Below are 15,954 nucleotides of genomic sequence, written 5' to 3'. Positions count from 1 at the left end.
ACTTCCAGCAGGACCCTTTAGTATACTGACAATGGAACACTAATAATAGAAACTTCCAGCAGGACCCTTTAGTATACTGACAATGGAACACTAATAATAGAAACTTCCAGCAGGACCCTTTAGTATACTGACAATGGAACACTAATAATAGAAACTTCCAGCAGGACCCTTTAGTATACTGACAATGGAACACTAATAATAGAAACTTCCAGCAGGACCCTTTAGTATACTGACAATGGAACACTAATAATAGAAACTTCCAGCAGGACCCTTTAGTATACTGACAATGGAACACTAATAATAGAAACTTCCAGCAGGACCCTTTAGTATAGGACCCTTTAGTATACTGACAATGGAACACTAATAATAGAAACTTCCAGCAGGACCCTTTAGTATACTGACAATGGAACACTAATAATAGAAACTTCCAGCAGGACCCTTTAGTATACTGACAATGGAACACTAATAATAGAAACTTCCAGTAGGACCCCTTATAAACTGACAATGGAGCAATGATGTTTTCAAAAATCTTAATTTCTATGGTAGAAATTCTATATATTATGGATCAGAAGAACTTAAATTACTTACTCGATTATTAAGGAACTCCACCAATTCCAGATTTCTGAACAGTCGTCGTCTTGGTAATGGAAGCTTATGATGCTCGCAGACTTGCATGAAAAATTCTCCCATTCTTTTCCTGAACAAAAGTAATCAAAGCATCTTGGATAAACTTTGTAAGTGAAATAAAGGCATCAAACATATAAATATTCTGAAATTTTTACTAATACTTTGTGAAATATGCTTATATTGTATATTGACTATAACTGTATCTCAAGGTGAGTTGAGCAAATTATATTCACTTGTCTCCCTCAACAGATGTGACATAAAATATCAAGAATAAACCGATAATGAACATACCTGGTATCTAGATTGGCCGGACCACAGTAAGTAAGGAAAGCTGCCGCTGTCAAACAGTTGCCAAGCAACAGTTCGTTACAGTCATTCTCCTTCACATGCTTTCTCCAAGACTGTTCCTGATACTTCAGGCTAGAAATATTCCAAACCAATGAGACTTTAAATATATAGTCCTTAATACTAAATAAGTAAATGTCTGAAAACAACTGTATCGATATTTGTGAATGATTTTAGGTATTTTTTGCATATAAAAGAAATAAAAATTTTTAAGTACAATGTATAAGTAAAACAGTGTTCTAGTGAGAAGTTATCTCCCTTACCTCTCGACCATTTCTGTTGCAGCCTTGAGTCGTTCATTCATGGATTGAAGCTCCATCTCCAAGCTATGTTTCTCGACCACTGATTGGTCGAAGACTTGTTGGAGGGCAGAGACTTCCTCCTGGAGGCGGGGCAAATCACCCTCTGTATACTCCTCCTCAGGCTCTGGGGTAGGGGGCTTCTCCTCCTCCTGGGGCTGAAAAGTCAAAGGTTAGTCTTTACAAATCTATCTATTTGTTTTATCTTTTGCTTCACATTTAACATCTACCTAATATGTAGTTAGCTGAACTAAGCTGTGCACATTCCGTCTAATGAATTGGTATAACAAAAGTTTAACGTTCATTTATAACAAGTGCATTGTATTGCTACTTCAGTTTTAAAACAATGTTTTGGTGCAAGATTTCTATTAAAGATAAAAAGGTGAAACTAAAGAGGGAAACAAAAACAAACACTAAAATCAAAAATATTTCTAAATCACACATCTGACCAGATAAATAGAAACAGTAATAGAAATGTTTAGGTCAACAAGTAATGATAAAGATAAACACACACATCAAGTTTCACTAACACTTTGTTGAAGGAAATACCTTTTTCTTCTTTACCAAATTTACAGAAAAAAATATAGAAACTTATAACTTATTGGATGTTGATAATCTGGACCATGATAATAATACATATATAACAATATGATAAGATAATACAATGATATATATAACATCCTCACCCATGTAAGTATCCTATACAAAACCTTGATCATGTGTTAATTAGATATCAAACAATACATATGATACACCACCTTAGCCATACTCAACACTTACTGGGTACACAGATATCAAACTATTTCTCTAGTACAGACATTAAAACTTGTTAAAGTTCTGTAACATTTTATTATTTTCATGCCCTGGTAAGAATTAAGCTAACAAGATTTTTTGTCAATTATATTTGTGAGATCAAAAGAAAAAAAAATCTAATTTACTCACAAATCTAATGACAATAGATTTATAACCTAATTACAAGAGCACACACGAAAAAGACCAAAAACAGCTAATAATGAGTCACATACAATATTCAAAAGCTACCAAATTGCTACAATAATTAATATGTACCGTTGTTTTAAGCTTAAACAAAACCGAACAAAACAGCACAAATACAATAAATAAATGTTGAAATAAAATAAGAAATGCTGGAAAAAAATGAAAATTTAAAATGTTTGTACTAGATGTTAATATCCATCTAGTATAGCCATCAACCATACAAACCTTTGCAGATAGCTTCCTTTTCAGTCTGTCCTGTTAAAGATGGTAATGATGGTGATCATGAGACAAAGTTATGAGATATCGTATCAAACAGCTACAATGGGACACACACAATAGGACAGCTGGTAGTTTCTTTGAAATAATAAAATTCCACAGAACACTGCACCCCATCTGCTAACATTTTTTTTTTTTAATTTTCTAAAAAGTTTTTTTTATATTTATAGAGTCAAATGCCCAATTACAGAATACTGTCCTGTAACAACTGCAAACCATGATCCAGTAAAAACAGATCTGGATTAGTAATTAGACACAGAAACAATGCCATTCTGTTAAAGAAAACAAAAACATATCTGCCATCAGTTTTTCAGTCCCTGAAATACTATTCTCTACTTTCTTTCACTATAAAACCTTGTGTCTGTGGAGTCTAACAACTAAGCCTGGTGACCTGTGACTATCTTAGATATGTGATATCAATACATGAGCTATTGTGATACGTTTAACAATTTATTAACTTCAATAATTCTATTTTTATTTCATCACACTCATGAAAAACAACCAATAGAATTCCTTGTCTCAAACCACTCCATGGAGAAGCAGTGTTGATACGTTACAGAACATTCTAATGGCTATTTGATTTGTTTCTCTCTCCCAAGTCACTCCATGCCACACCATGCCATATCTGAATGAACATGCAATGTTACCTTTTTATTAACCTTGCCTGCTGCCTAGGGGACAAACAGTAGAAAAAAGTTAATGTGCCTTTAAGATTCCAATGGTGTTAATGATTCACACAAGCGTATCGCTTTTATGTCAGCCTACATGATGACCAACATCTAATTTTACTTAGTTGGCAGTTAAACAGACCTGTTCTTCAATAAAAATAAAACCAGGTTGAAAATATTTGTGAAATTTTTTTCTGTAACTGGTTTCAAATTCATCAATATTTCTTAACAAAAGAAATGTGGTAAGAAAGCATCCCAGAATTTAAGGAAAGTTGCTGAAATCAGAATGCTTTCCTTCATTGAAATAAAGCGTTCTTACAGAAAATTTCAAGAACAATTCTTGAATTAAGGAATATTGATGAAAAGCAATTACAGAAATCTTTGTAAAGCTAAGGAATATGAATATAGGATATGTACCTCCTCTTCGCGTTCTCGCTGTATGCGTTCATTCTCCTCAATTTCTCGTTGGAGTTCATTGAGGCGCTCCAGTGAGGTTTTAAGTGGTCCACATAGACGAGTATACTCTACGATGGCGATGGTGTACTGGACCAGGGTAGCACAATCTTCACTGGAGTACTTGGCCCCAGCTATGGTGATACCTTTAGAACCATCTGGGGATGGTGTTCTCTTCTGAGCACGGAATGACACATCTGAAAGGTTTGGCATATGTCATTATACCAGTATGTAATGCTATTAAGTCAAATTGGCTGATGAGGCTTTTAGTAATTAACATATTAAACAGGTGAAATAAAACTTAAATCTGCAGGCTTATAAGTTGAAAATCTGTTACTGACCTTGAGCATTGTCCAACAGAGTTCCCTCCCCTGTTACACCAAGCTGTCCATCTTTACCTGTTGCCAGGTAGCTTTCCACAGCTGAATGAAACAAAATTTAATATTTTAGCAATTAAATTCAAACCATTTATATCTAATCTAAAATTGTTTTATTGTCGAAAAAATAAAAGCAAACCAAATGCTACCTATTTGATGCTTTCATATTTTAGCCCAATTTTAAATATTACCAATATGGTGAAAAGAAAAGCCAAATTATTTCATAGAGAAACACTTCATTCTGAATTTATCAGAATATTGTTGACTTCTTAATTGAATAAGGTTTCAATTCAATACAGTTCACAAATGATGAAAACAGTGCTAAATGATAACAGGAAATCAGTCCCACCTCTAAGAACGTCGCCAGAGAGACCGTCCTCCCATGGAACATTATGTAACATGTCAACAAACTTAGTGGTGTCCATCATGGTCAAGGTCATAGCTTTCCATGCTGCTCGGTCGAATCTGTCACTCTCTTTCTTGGCTACAGTAAAGGTTAGAATATAAATAGGATTAAAAAGTGACAAGTAATGTTTGATAATTTTTACTGTGTAAAAACAAATAATGGTGACATTCTGTAGCCTCACATCAAACAAGATACATACTCATACATCACTTAAGAGACAGACAAAAAATTTGGAATTTTTATGATTCAACAAATAACATAGCGTCTATAAGATATTTCTAGTAATCAAATAAGAATTTTGGTAAATTAAGTAACACATTCATCTGCAGGATGACTGATGAGACTTTTTTTGTACGGAAATACTCTGTCTGGTAAAATAATCATTTAAATATATTTTATTGACAAAACATACATAGATAATTGAGTGAATCTTTCTATTACTATTCACTTAAATATATAATTTTTGAAATGATGATCTAACATTGCATAGAAACCATCGATACACCAAGTGTTAAATACAGAGATTTTTTATCCCTCTAAATGCCTATACTCAATCATTGTATAGACTGTTTAATACCACAAAAAAAACATCATCCACACACACACAACAGATTATTAGAACTGTAAATATCAAAAATCCCTGAAAAAGACCATTAGAGATTTTTGTGATGTCTCTGAAATCAAACTATCTAAAACCAAACCACAACAAAGTTAGGATAGGAGACTTTTGGTGCTGCTAAAACCATTTATGTTAGGACGTGTGGTGCTTCTATATAATAGCAAACATAGGAGACTTTGGCTGGACCATTTATTAGATACTTTGGTGCTCTTACCATCAAAGGTTAGGGACAGCTAGGATACATGTGGTGCTCCTACTGCCCAAGTTAGGATAGACCACTTGTGGTGCTCCTACTGCCCAAGTTAGGATAGACCACTTGTGGTGCTCCTACTGCCCAAGTTAGGATAGACCACTTGTGGTGCTCCAACTGCCCAAGTTAGGATAGACCACTTGTGGTGCTCCTACTGCCCAAGTTAGGATAGACCACTTGTAGTGCTCCTACTGCCCAAGTTAGGATAGATCACTTGTGGTGCTCCTACTGCCCAAGTTAGGATAGACCACTTGTGGTGCTCCTACTGCCCAAGTTAGGATAGATCACTTGCGATGCTCCTACTGCCCAAGTTAGGATAGACCACTTGTGGTGCTCCTACTGCCCAAGTTAGGATAGACCACTTGCGGTGCTCCTACTGCCCAAGTTAGGATAGACCACTTGTGGTGCTCCTACTGCCCAAGTTAGGATAGACCACTTGTGGTGCTCCTACTGCCCAAGTTAGGATAGACCACTTGTGGTGCTCCTACTGCCCAAGTTAGGATAGACCACTTGTGGTGCTCATCACATCCAATATTAGGGTGTGATATTTTTGGTGCTTCTAACATAGGAATATGGAAAAGGATCAAGAACTTTTAGTAACAAGTTAGATTATACCACTTGTGGTGTTCCTTTTTTTCAGAACTAGCTCAAACCAAAACCACAGCAAAATTAGGACAGGACACTTGTGGTGCCCCTTTGTTCAGAACTAGCTCAAACCAAAAACCACAACAACGTTAGGATAGGACTTTTGCAGTGTTCCTGAGAACTAATGTTAGGGTGTGTGGATCAATGTACCTGATCTGGGACCATCTGTTACAATGAACAAAAGCAACGATATTAGAACCTGGTTATTGTAATGGATACATGTATATAAATTTGTATAAACACATATATATATAATGTAGATACGTGTAGCTGGAATCCTTCTGAGCTCAGCCGATGAATCTGTCAAGGATGTGACAGTGGGTTCCCGAGAAGCTTCAGATCAAGATAACGTTAAATGTTTAGTAATTTATTAAGTTTAGACTTATAAAGTGTCTAATCTTCAACAATCTTTAACACCAATTTTTCTGATGTGGTGATCAGTGAATTGCAATGCAGACATTTTTTTTATATTTCCAATTCTTTAGCAAATCTGACAGTAAACCTTTGACATATATTTATACTATTTGTAATATACAGAAAAGGATATGGCATAAGCAAACTTAACGTTTTGGCCTAATGAAGCTTAAAAAAAAGTTTCGTGAAGACCTTCTTTATATTGGCTTTGTGATTTCAATATGAGCTGGGGTTAGAATAGGCACTGTGTAGAGTAGAACACAACACCTCAAGTTAATATGTTGAGGGCTGCATCTGATAATTTACTGGTTAGTTCATTAACAGTCTGGATTTTGAATGAGAAAGAATAAGAGGATTTAACTTTTGGTTGAAAATTTTAGCCGGACATATTTTCATATTTTAGGCATCGAATATCATCATCAAAACCCCTTCCATGCTGGTAGAGGCTACAGCTGTACTGATACATCTTCCATCTGGAGGTAGCTGACTATATCACTATTATCCTACCTTTCTTTGAGATGACCTTGGTACTACTGGAGCTGGAGGACATTCGACTAGACAGGTCATCCTTCCCGTGGTAGTCGCGTGACTCCTGGAGACGCTGAGAGGGAAGTCGCTTCCCGATCAAGGTCATCACCATCTCCATGACGGAGCCAACCAGTACAGGAGGGGTACTGAATCCCTTCAGTCTCTCTATACACTGTCGGTCTACCTTAGACTTCCAGTGTAACACCTGGAAATTATATATCAGATATATATAACATCCGAGTACAAACATAAAAAAGTAGAAATACACTTTTACAAATGGTGGGTAATATGATCATATACTTGAAATTTTGTGATAATTGGCTCAAAAATAGATTTTAAAAGCAGTGGTACTGTTAAGAGGTAGGAACGAACATACAAGAACTACCCGTAAGGAAATAAATGATTCCTATAAAATTCCTTTCCCAAAGAATTTTTGGTAGAAGATTACCTGTTGGCGAGCATACTCGAGGTTCTGACGACATTCCTCCACATGTTTCTGGGCCATCACATGTTCCTCCTTAGCAGCGACTTGTCTTGTCTTCAGATTAGCTTCCCTCATCTTATCAAACTCCTTGTCATAATCATCGTAGTCCTCTGTTAAAACAAAATACACCACCATTGAAAAATAAACAAACACCAGGCATTGGTTCTAATGATAAAACATGAATTATTTACACAAATCAGTACATTAGACAATATAGTTATGGCTGTGAGGTTATTGTTAACTGTATAAAGTTTACACATGCCCAGTGTAAAGTACAGGAAATCTAATTGCAGCTTGGTGCTTTTGGTAAAATTAACTAAATGTGACATGTAGCCAAGTTGTATTTACTCTATTCGTGATGTCCTATCATTATCAACCTTGTAGTAAGTGAGTTCAAATTTAAGCTTCGGATTATTTTGTCCAATATTCAATATTTTGTATGTAAGTATTTGTTATAGAACAATGAATTCAAATGATGAATGATATATTGTTAAACTAACCTTGCTGTAGGAGTTCATCCTCTTCCTCCTCCTCTGTCTCCATCTCGGTGAGGTGGAGATACGCGTCCAAGGACGTACTCAGGCCGACCTTTGCCTTCAACTTTTCAAGGATGGTTGCCTTGTGGGTGAGTTTTTGTAACAAGTCGGCAGTGTTTTTCTTGGCATCATCAAACTTGCCCATGATAGATTTTATGGCTTTCTTCATCACTTTGGCATCTGTTCTGGTCTGGTCCAAGGTGGATATCACCTTTCTGTAACACGAAGTAGCTCACACAATGTAGGAATGTCATACCTCTAAACATCAAATATTACTAACTATGTCAATATTCTATGAAGCTGAGAAAATATCACAACCACAAATGCAAACAGCGTACCAACTATAGTTGTTGAAATCAACTTACAGTTCTTAACCAAATGATTATGTTTCTGAGGAGCAGATTGACACATTGGAAGTCAAATTTACAAGAGTACACTACAAAATCTAAATTTTTGAAAATTACAATGCATTTAAAATAATTTCAATTGAAAGCAAGTTGAATACTGGTCCTAGAAAAGACCTTACTTAAGTTGGTCGACGGTTCTTGTCCTTTCCTTGGCCTTCTCATTGTACAGGTACTTGAAGCACTCCATGAAGCGTCTGTAGGTGGTCGGCCCGATGTACACTTCATTCTTGGCCTTTACCAGCTCAGACCGGTGGCTACTCCTGCACAAATGATACAGTCAGAAACTGAGTCAAAATGTTCATTTCTTATCAGCTAATTTAATGTCTTACAGGGGTACTAACCTATATATAGTTTTGCAAACATTGGTTAGCTTAAAATCCAGTTTTTAAATTCTCTTAAATAACATTAGAATATCTGCTGCTGATAAGATTTCTCTGCTTCAAGAGATGAGGAATATTGTAAATTTTGTTCTGTATATGCTTCACATTATCTATCAAGGTAATAACCTGCAGTTGCTCAAAAGGAATTCTATTTTGTTAAAGACTCATAATTGGATAAAGAGCATACAAAGCAATAGAAATTAATGGCTTGTCACAGACTTACCACTGATAAGTTGTATATAGTATTATATCTTAATACATGAATATAGAAGAGGGTTTGAAAAGACTCATCTACAGAGCAGAATAGATCTGTTTACACTTTTTAAGAATATGACAACAAAACCTGATTATTATAGAAAGTTTTCTATCTATCATTGTTTATACAAGTTCATGACATCAAATCTAGAATTTTTATTTTTTTTTTATTTTCTAACCATCAACTATCATTAGCTGCAATAAAATGATGTAAACATAAATAAACCACATATGGGAAGGATTCAGGGGGAAGTAAATTTTAATCCAAAAAGCTATTAAATGGCATGGAGTTCTGTTCTGTTAAGGGAGTTTGGTATATATCACAATTAAGCATGCTAATACAATCACAATATCCAACAGCTCCAGTTTAACACAGGTCTGTCTATATAGATATGTCAACTGAAGACAATCATCTGTTACAATATATCTTAATATCATATGTTAGGTTTAGTGTACATTGGTGCATGTTGTGTAAATCTAAAATGTGAAGCAATGTATAATCATCATAAAATGATGAAGCATTAGTAAATTTAAAACTGGAAATATGTAAAAACTTTGAAAACTAAGATGGAAAATATCCTCACAAAGTCAGGTCAGAGAGTTGACTTTCTAAAAAATGTCATGTAATCATGGTACTTTTATTAAACATTTTAAAATAAGTAAGAATAGTTACACCAAAGAAAGACAAAAAAAAAAAAAAAAAAAGGACTTAAAATACCAAAAATACCGAAATACAAATTATACCCATTATTTAAAGAAAATTAAACAAAAAAAGCAAACACCCAAAGACTTTATTTTTTTTACATTGAAGTAGTATTAAAATAGAATTGTAAGCCAATTGATAACTTGGCTAACTCTCCCCCTCTCTACCAAAAGAAAAGATATCTGGAAAGACATCAAGACAGGAAAAAAAGGAGAAATAAATATCATCAATTTTAATTTCATTAAGGTTCATTGCACTATATGCTGAGAGAAGTAAAACCAATCCATGTATATGAGATTCCAGGCTGTATGTCTACCTCATACCCCTCACAAACTCATTTACAAGACATGATAAGTAAGGAAGGGTATGCCAGGATGTAGGTAAAAGCTTAGATAACATGCAAGGCACAGTATATTTAGTGACAAAAATAATAAACCCATTATAGGTATATAAACATTATTGGCCTAGAGGGAGACAATAAATAGAAAATCTGGTTTAATCAGGAAATCTTACAAGCTCGTTAAATTTTGGTCCTCAGGTTTCATCATCTTCCTCAGTCTATACCAATAAAATAGGTAGAAATTTCAGTCAGCTCTGTAACCTTCTACATATGGCATGCCATAAATGTTGAAACTCATACAAATATTATAGTGTACGATTATTATTACATTATATCGCATATCCGTAGTATTGTTTGGTAAAAAGCTTGTCACACAGTGTCACACAAACAATTACTTAAAAGAACAGTCATAACAAACAACTTCTGAATATATTTAGTATATGATGTCTTAACCCAGATTTTGAACATACAATCTTTAAACAGACATCTGAGATTTTAATGCTAGCATTGTGATATGAAGCAAAATTTCAAGTGAAAATGGTTGCATTGTGACTTGCAGCATTAGCAGATAGATATGTTGATGTATTACTCACTTGATGCGCTCCAACATGATGAGTTTGGAGTAGGGATGATTTGGTACGGTGATGGACTGGGTTTTGATTTGCTCTTTCTTCTTCTCATGTAACTTGAGTTGGTTCATGGTGACGTCTGCTGCCATATCCCCGGCCCAGGGTAGCTGGCGACAGTCACGCAGCACAAAGCTGTGGATGTTAGCTAGACACACGGTGACATTCTCACTGAGGAAAAATTTAAAAACAGTGAATTAACATGAAAGCTAGTATGAGGTCCATGTTTGTCAACCTATTTTGACCATGGTAAAATTATGTGTTTTCTGACTGGTAAGCAGCTATTGCTTTCAATGTGAAAGTTTTAGAGAGAAGCACTCTCAAAAATAACATAATTAGAACATTAATAAATATCAAGCAGAATAAATATTATAAATAAATAATCCAACTTTTAATGTAGATCAATAATTTGAAGATAAGGTAGTTGTCAAAACAGCCAATGGACAAGCAGATTTTTTTTTACAAAATTAATGATTAATAATGAATGCTCAATGCAGACAAAACCTTGCTTTAAATAGATCTACTTTTTTTTCAGTTTTGATTTTTTTTTCTCCAATATATTAACCTTTGAAATTTCTTTAGTGTAATTAATTTAAAAGAGTTTATGTTGATCTAAATATCTGTTCAATAAAATGGCTAACAGCACAAGCACTCATCTTATTTTTGCAGAGTCATGACAAGAAAATGTTAATACACAGAAGAATGAAACCCAAAATATACAGTTATGTATGCCAATGATGGAAATATATATACAAACACAAAAAATATATACGTAAACATGTTAATACTGTATATAACAAAAACACAAACCCACCACAGCCGTATATGTATGTGTAATTTTGTAATAATTGACAAAAATTCAAATTTTTTTTTTTCTTTTAAATAACACTTTTTTTTCAAAATTGATACATTTTTGGAAAGATAAAATATGTAATGATTCTAATGTAATGAAATATGTGTATGTTATTAATAGATCAAAAATATAATTGCAAAAAGCCACCAAATCAATAAATATTTCTTTGAAAACACAAACTTACAGCCACTCTGGCCGACGTCTAAAATATTTCACAGAAAATCCATTTACTTTGTACTAGTTATATCATTAATTCTACTACTTCAATTATTCCACTCAAGACAAGCAAAATTTTTCTAAACACATCTATGATTTTACACATGTCTAGCATTATATTTACAAACAAATTGTCAGCGAGAAATATAAGATCATATTATTTTTTTTAGAATAGTTATGGTACATGTACTTCATTTTTTTTGCATACTTAAAGGGGAAAACAATGAATATTAAGTACAGTATCCACTTATTTTCATCTTTACAAGTTAGTGAATTCAGATCACAGAAATGAAATACTGACCATCTATTTAGAATTTTTCATTCCTACCTGAGATCCTCGAATTCCTCCGTTAGCTGGTACCTGGTGATGAAATAGGACGCCTCGCCGAGCAGCGCCACCTGGGGCCAGTCACACATCCAGTTGATGGCACAGCCACTCAGTAAACCAGGGTATTGGCTATAACAACACAACAAGATTAAAACACTTCCTTACCAAAGTTAACTGTTAATAATAATGCTCAATATATTTTTTAGAAAACAGGAAAAAAAAATCCTTAAGACAATAAATTTTCAATAAATTTTAATTCATTTCCTAACATAATTTATTATTGTTAAAAAAACAAACAATACTTTCAATATTATATTTCAACACACAGGATTAGTTCAGAACCAAAATTCTTTCACAATTTGGAGACAAAAGTTAAGATTTTATTATTAGTCACGACTTGTGACAATACTGACCTTGCTGCAATACTGAGCAGAGAATGCCCTGGCTGTAGGCAGATTAGGAAATGGAGGTTGCTTTTCACTCTGGCCACGAAAAACTTCATTGGATCTACGGACATGTTGGGGAACTCCCTCTTCATGGCAGGTCCTATAGCCTGTATCAGGAAAGTTATAATAATAATCACAAAATAGTTAACGCTTTATGGCAGGTTCTATAGCCTGTGTCAGGAAAGTTATAACAATTATCACAAAATAGTTAACACTTTAGGCAGGTCCTATAGGCTGTATCAGGAAAGTTATTACAATTATTACAAAATGGTTAATGCTTTATGGCAGGTCCTATAGCCTGTATCAGGAAAGTTATTACAATTATCACAAAATAGTTTAATAACACTTTATGGCAGGTCATAAAGCCTGTATAAGGAAAGCTATATAAGTTAATTGGTAAAAGCTCGGATACTTTATGGTTCAATAGTACACCTTGTTCATCCGAAATTAGCTGAATTACCAAAATTTCCCAATTGTATTCCTGAGAATTTCCCTCTTAACTAATTTTCCTCCCAAATCTATAAATAAACATCCTTGACCTACCTGTAGCAGTCCCTCCAGCTCATCGTTGGAGAAGAGATGTGGATACTCTCCACTAATAAGCAGACTGTTGATAGCATCAAGGTATACTGGGTCCTCAAGGTCACGTGCCTGAAATCAGAACATTGTGGAATGAAACAACATAAAAAAACTCTTAATACTAATACCTCAATGATCAAGACTTGCTTTGTAGTAAAAACCCCAATGCTCATTTTATGTTTTTCTCCATTTTGACTTACTGTGAACATCAGTGAGAGAATCTTGCCCTCCGATCCACAGAGACGCACAGCTGAGCGCAGGCCATCAAAGAAGTTACTCTGCTTACTGGTGTCAACCTTATGTATTGGGACATCAGCCACATGTAAGGCAAGTTTACACAGGGTAGCAAGATGGGAGCCCACCGCACCAATCAACAGCATGTTACCGCTACAACAAGACAGAAATGGATGGGCTAGAATGTATGATTTCCTATGATATGATAGTTTAATGCGTTGTTTCTTTATACAATTATGGAGTAATTATCTGCATAAATATCATAATAGATCCTGCAATAACAAAGTTATGTTTCAGAATATTAATTAAATTTTCTTTAAATCATTGATGTTTTCCTGATTTTAGGTATGGTCTTACCCATGATGGAAGCTGAGAACTCTGTGCATCCTGATGATGTGAGCGATGATGAAGTCGGACAACATGATGTTGAGTGGTATGTTACCAAACTCCTCGTTATAGCGTGTGAGGTGTGTATTCAGACAGCTGTGGACGTCACGTAGCTGGTCTATCGGCTGTAGTACAATCTGTAAAGGTCATTGGGGAAAAATGTATAATTACCTTATTTATCCACATAAAACGCTTAAATAATATAGAGGTTTATCCTTAAATAGACATCCCCTACTGTAAAAGCTAAGATTTTCATTCCAGGATGAGTTCTCAGATCACTTCAGCTGTAACTGAATTAAGTGACTGTCTTTCATTAAGGGCCTTTTTACCTGAATGTGTTTTAGCTCAGATTAAAGGGACCATTTTTAAGTCAGGGAATAATACCTTGATATTTTTAGCTCCAACTGAAGTAACTGGTCGTTGGTACATTCTGGCATCTGTAGGGAAAGTGACAAAGTTCTCGATCAATGGCTCCTTTAAATCTGGCCATGTAGACTCTATAGTTTCCTGGAGGAGGTTGTCAAACCAGTTGAGGTCTGCTGTACGACTGATTCTGTCCTTTATAATTCTTTGCATCTCATGTCGCCATAGAGACACGACAGGTATCATGGTCTCATCCGCCAGGCTCTCCTCTGGTAGACGCTTCAGATTCTAAAGGCAAAGAAATTATTTCTTTTTATAAGCATATGGTGCTGGAAATTTCTTTATAACATATTTGACCCAATAAGAGTTCAGGGTCTGCTTGCATAAGTAAATCTTTCTGAGAAATGAAATTACATAAATCCTTATACTTTCCATAAATTATATATTGTTTGAAATTGGCCTTCACTTTGAATTGTTTTATTCAAGTATCCTTGAGCATTTGTATTTTCAAGAAGTTTACAAAATCACAAACTTCTTCTGGGGAGAATTTGACATTTTCAGGACTGACCTGGAAGCAGACAGTGATGTCCTTCAGAGAGAATAGATAGTGTCGTCTGCCATACATGGGGGAAGGTCTGAGGACGTTCTGTACTGCCTTGAGGATATCACATGATGCCTTGACAAGGTTGTTATGGAGATCAATCTCCAGGCCCTGACAGTCTCCGTCTGTCATGTTCACCTCCAGTATACCATGTACAATGCTCCTCAGGCCTTCATCCGGGGGTGTGGCCAGGTTAAACACTGCAAAGTGTCTCTGAGGACATAAAGGACTTTTATTAACTTTTTAAGAAGAAAATAATAGTCACAATAAAAGAAAAAGTCTTTAAGATCTTTTACTCAATCTTTTAATCAATTCTGATTTAAATACAGTCAGTTAATGATAATTTTGAAATTTGAGACCTTGAACGTAAAGGTTGTACAACAAATTAAGCAAAAAATATCTCTTCATTCCAGTATGATGAAAGATGGATAAGATTACTTTGAGTCTCTTGTTTTTCAGAAGTCCTGAGACAAACACCTTTGTTTTGTATAGAATTAGACATCTACAGTGTAGAATGAATTCAGTAAGAGCTCAGTATCAGTTGATATACTGACCAGTAGTCTGTCGGACAGCTGGCGTGTGGTGACACTAGGGTGGTCACTCATGGACATGGCCGAAATAATACTCAGGTCCTCCACCGTCTTCCACTCAAATGGCTTCTGTAGTGTGCACAGGACCTTGTCGTCTAACAACTGTCTTAGGAGCTGCAGAACAAACGATTACAAGCTTGTTAGAACAATTGTTATAATAACAGTTAAGGTTTCGAATACAACAGTAAAATTCACAAACACAGCAGTCAGGGTAACAAGTTAATAAGTCAAGGGAAAAAACAACAGTCAAGATCACAAAAGCAACAAAGTCACAAATACAACTGTCAATAATATCACATGCTAAAATGTCAAGGTCAAACAGGCAAGGTCATAAAAACAACAGTCTAGGACACAAATATACACAATATCCCCTATTTACAATTATTGATAACAAATGTGCCAGTTACCTCGTTGCATCTTTGAACACCATGACAGTCAGGCACAGGAAGGTTTACATCGTCAATGAACACCTTCAGTTTTTTGCTCTCCTTGGCTCCATAAACAAACCCTGGTCAGCATAAAACATCAAATCATTATCTGTTCACATAACATAATCATATATTTGATCACAAAATATCTTATCTTTTTCAATGATATTACAACAGCTTTATTGCCAAAATGACAATACATGAATAAAAATGTCACCAACTACATTTAATTTTATTTGAAAGGACTTTTGTTGATATCTAATGTTTTAAAAAGCTTTGAGCCTCTGTACCATAC

General features: G+C 34.8%; 1 protein-coding gene across 6 annotated transcripts in view; it reads right to left on the bottom strand.

Annotated features, from left to right (window-relative positions):
- LOC138331441 (uncharacterized) overlaps positions 1-15,954 on the bottom strand; it is an 86,789-nt gene that overhangs the window by 18,444 nt on the left and 52,391 nt on the right. For 5 of the 6 annotated variants that reach the window (XM_069279103.1, XM_069279096.1, XM_069279080.1 and 2 more), the window contains 25 exons: positions 15,639-15,739; positions 15,196-15,345; positions 14,609-14,854; positions 14,062-14,328; positions 13,648-13,814; positions 13,257-13,443; positions 13,021-13,128; positions 12,445-12,584; positions 12,032-12,160; positions 11,672-11,689; positions 10,602-10,805; positions 10,182-10,226; positions 8,450-8,590; positions 7,888-8,138; positions 7,352-7,497; positions 6,883-7,108; positions 6,226-6,294; positions 4,391-4,525; positions 4,006-4,086; positions 3,629-3,861; positions 3,191-3,214; positions 2,493-2,522; positions 1,236-1,429; positions 919-1,047; positions 589-697 (listed from right to left, as the gene is read on the bottom strand). In XM_069279103.1, coding sequence (XP_069135204.1) covers positions 589-697; positions 919-1,047; positions 1,236-1,429; positions 2,493-2,522; positions 3,191-3,214; positions 3,629-3,861; positions 4,006-4,086; positions 4,391-4,525; positions 6,226-6,294; positions 6,883-7,108; positions 7,352-7,497; positions 7,888-8,138; positions 8,450-8,590; positions 10,182-10,226; positions 10,602-10,805; positions 11,672-11,689; positions 12,032-12,160; positions 12,445-12,584; positions 13,021-13,128; positions 13,257-13,443; positions 13,648-13,814; positions 14,062-14,328; positions 14,609-14,854; positions 15,196-15,345; positions 15,639-15,739 — 3,530 coding nt within the window. The remainder of the gene's footprint in view (positions 1-588; positions 698-918; positions 1,048-1,235; positions 1,430-2,492; positions 2,523-3,190; positions 3,215-3,628; positions 3,862-4,005; positions 4,087-4,390; positions 4,526-6,225; positions 6,295-6,882; positions 7,109-7,351; positions 7,498-7,887; positions 8,139-8,449; positions 8,591-10,181; positions 10,227-10,601; positions 10,806-11,671; positions 11,690-12,031; positions 12,161-12,444; positions 12,585-13,020; positions 13,129-13,256; positions 13,444-13,647; positions 13,815-14,061; positions 14,329-14,608; positions 14,855-15,195; positions 15,346-15,638; positions 15,740-15,954) is intronic. The other variant, XM_069279119.1, reaches the window with a different exon arrangement.

This window comes from Argopecten irradians, chromosome 1 (assembly GCF_041381155.1).
Source record: "Argopecten irradians isolate NY chromosome 1, Ai_NY, whole genome shotgun sequence".
NCBI classification, from domain to species: Eukaryota; Metazoa; Mollusca; class Bivalvia; order Pectinida; family Pectinidae; genus Argopecten; species Argopecten irradians.
The sequence above is the reverse complement of the archived record's forward strand: the minus strand, read 5'-3'. Positions and strand labels throughout refer to the sequence as shown.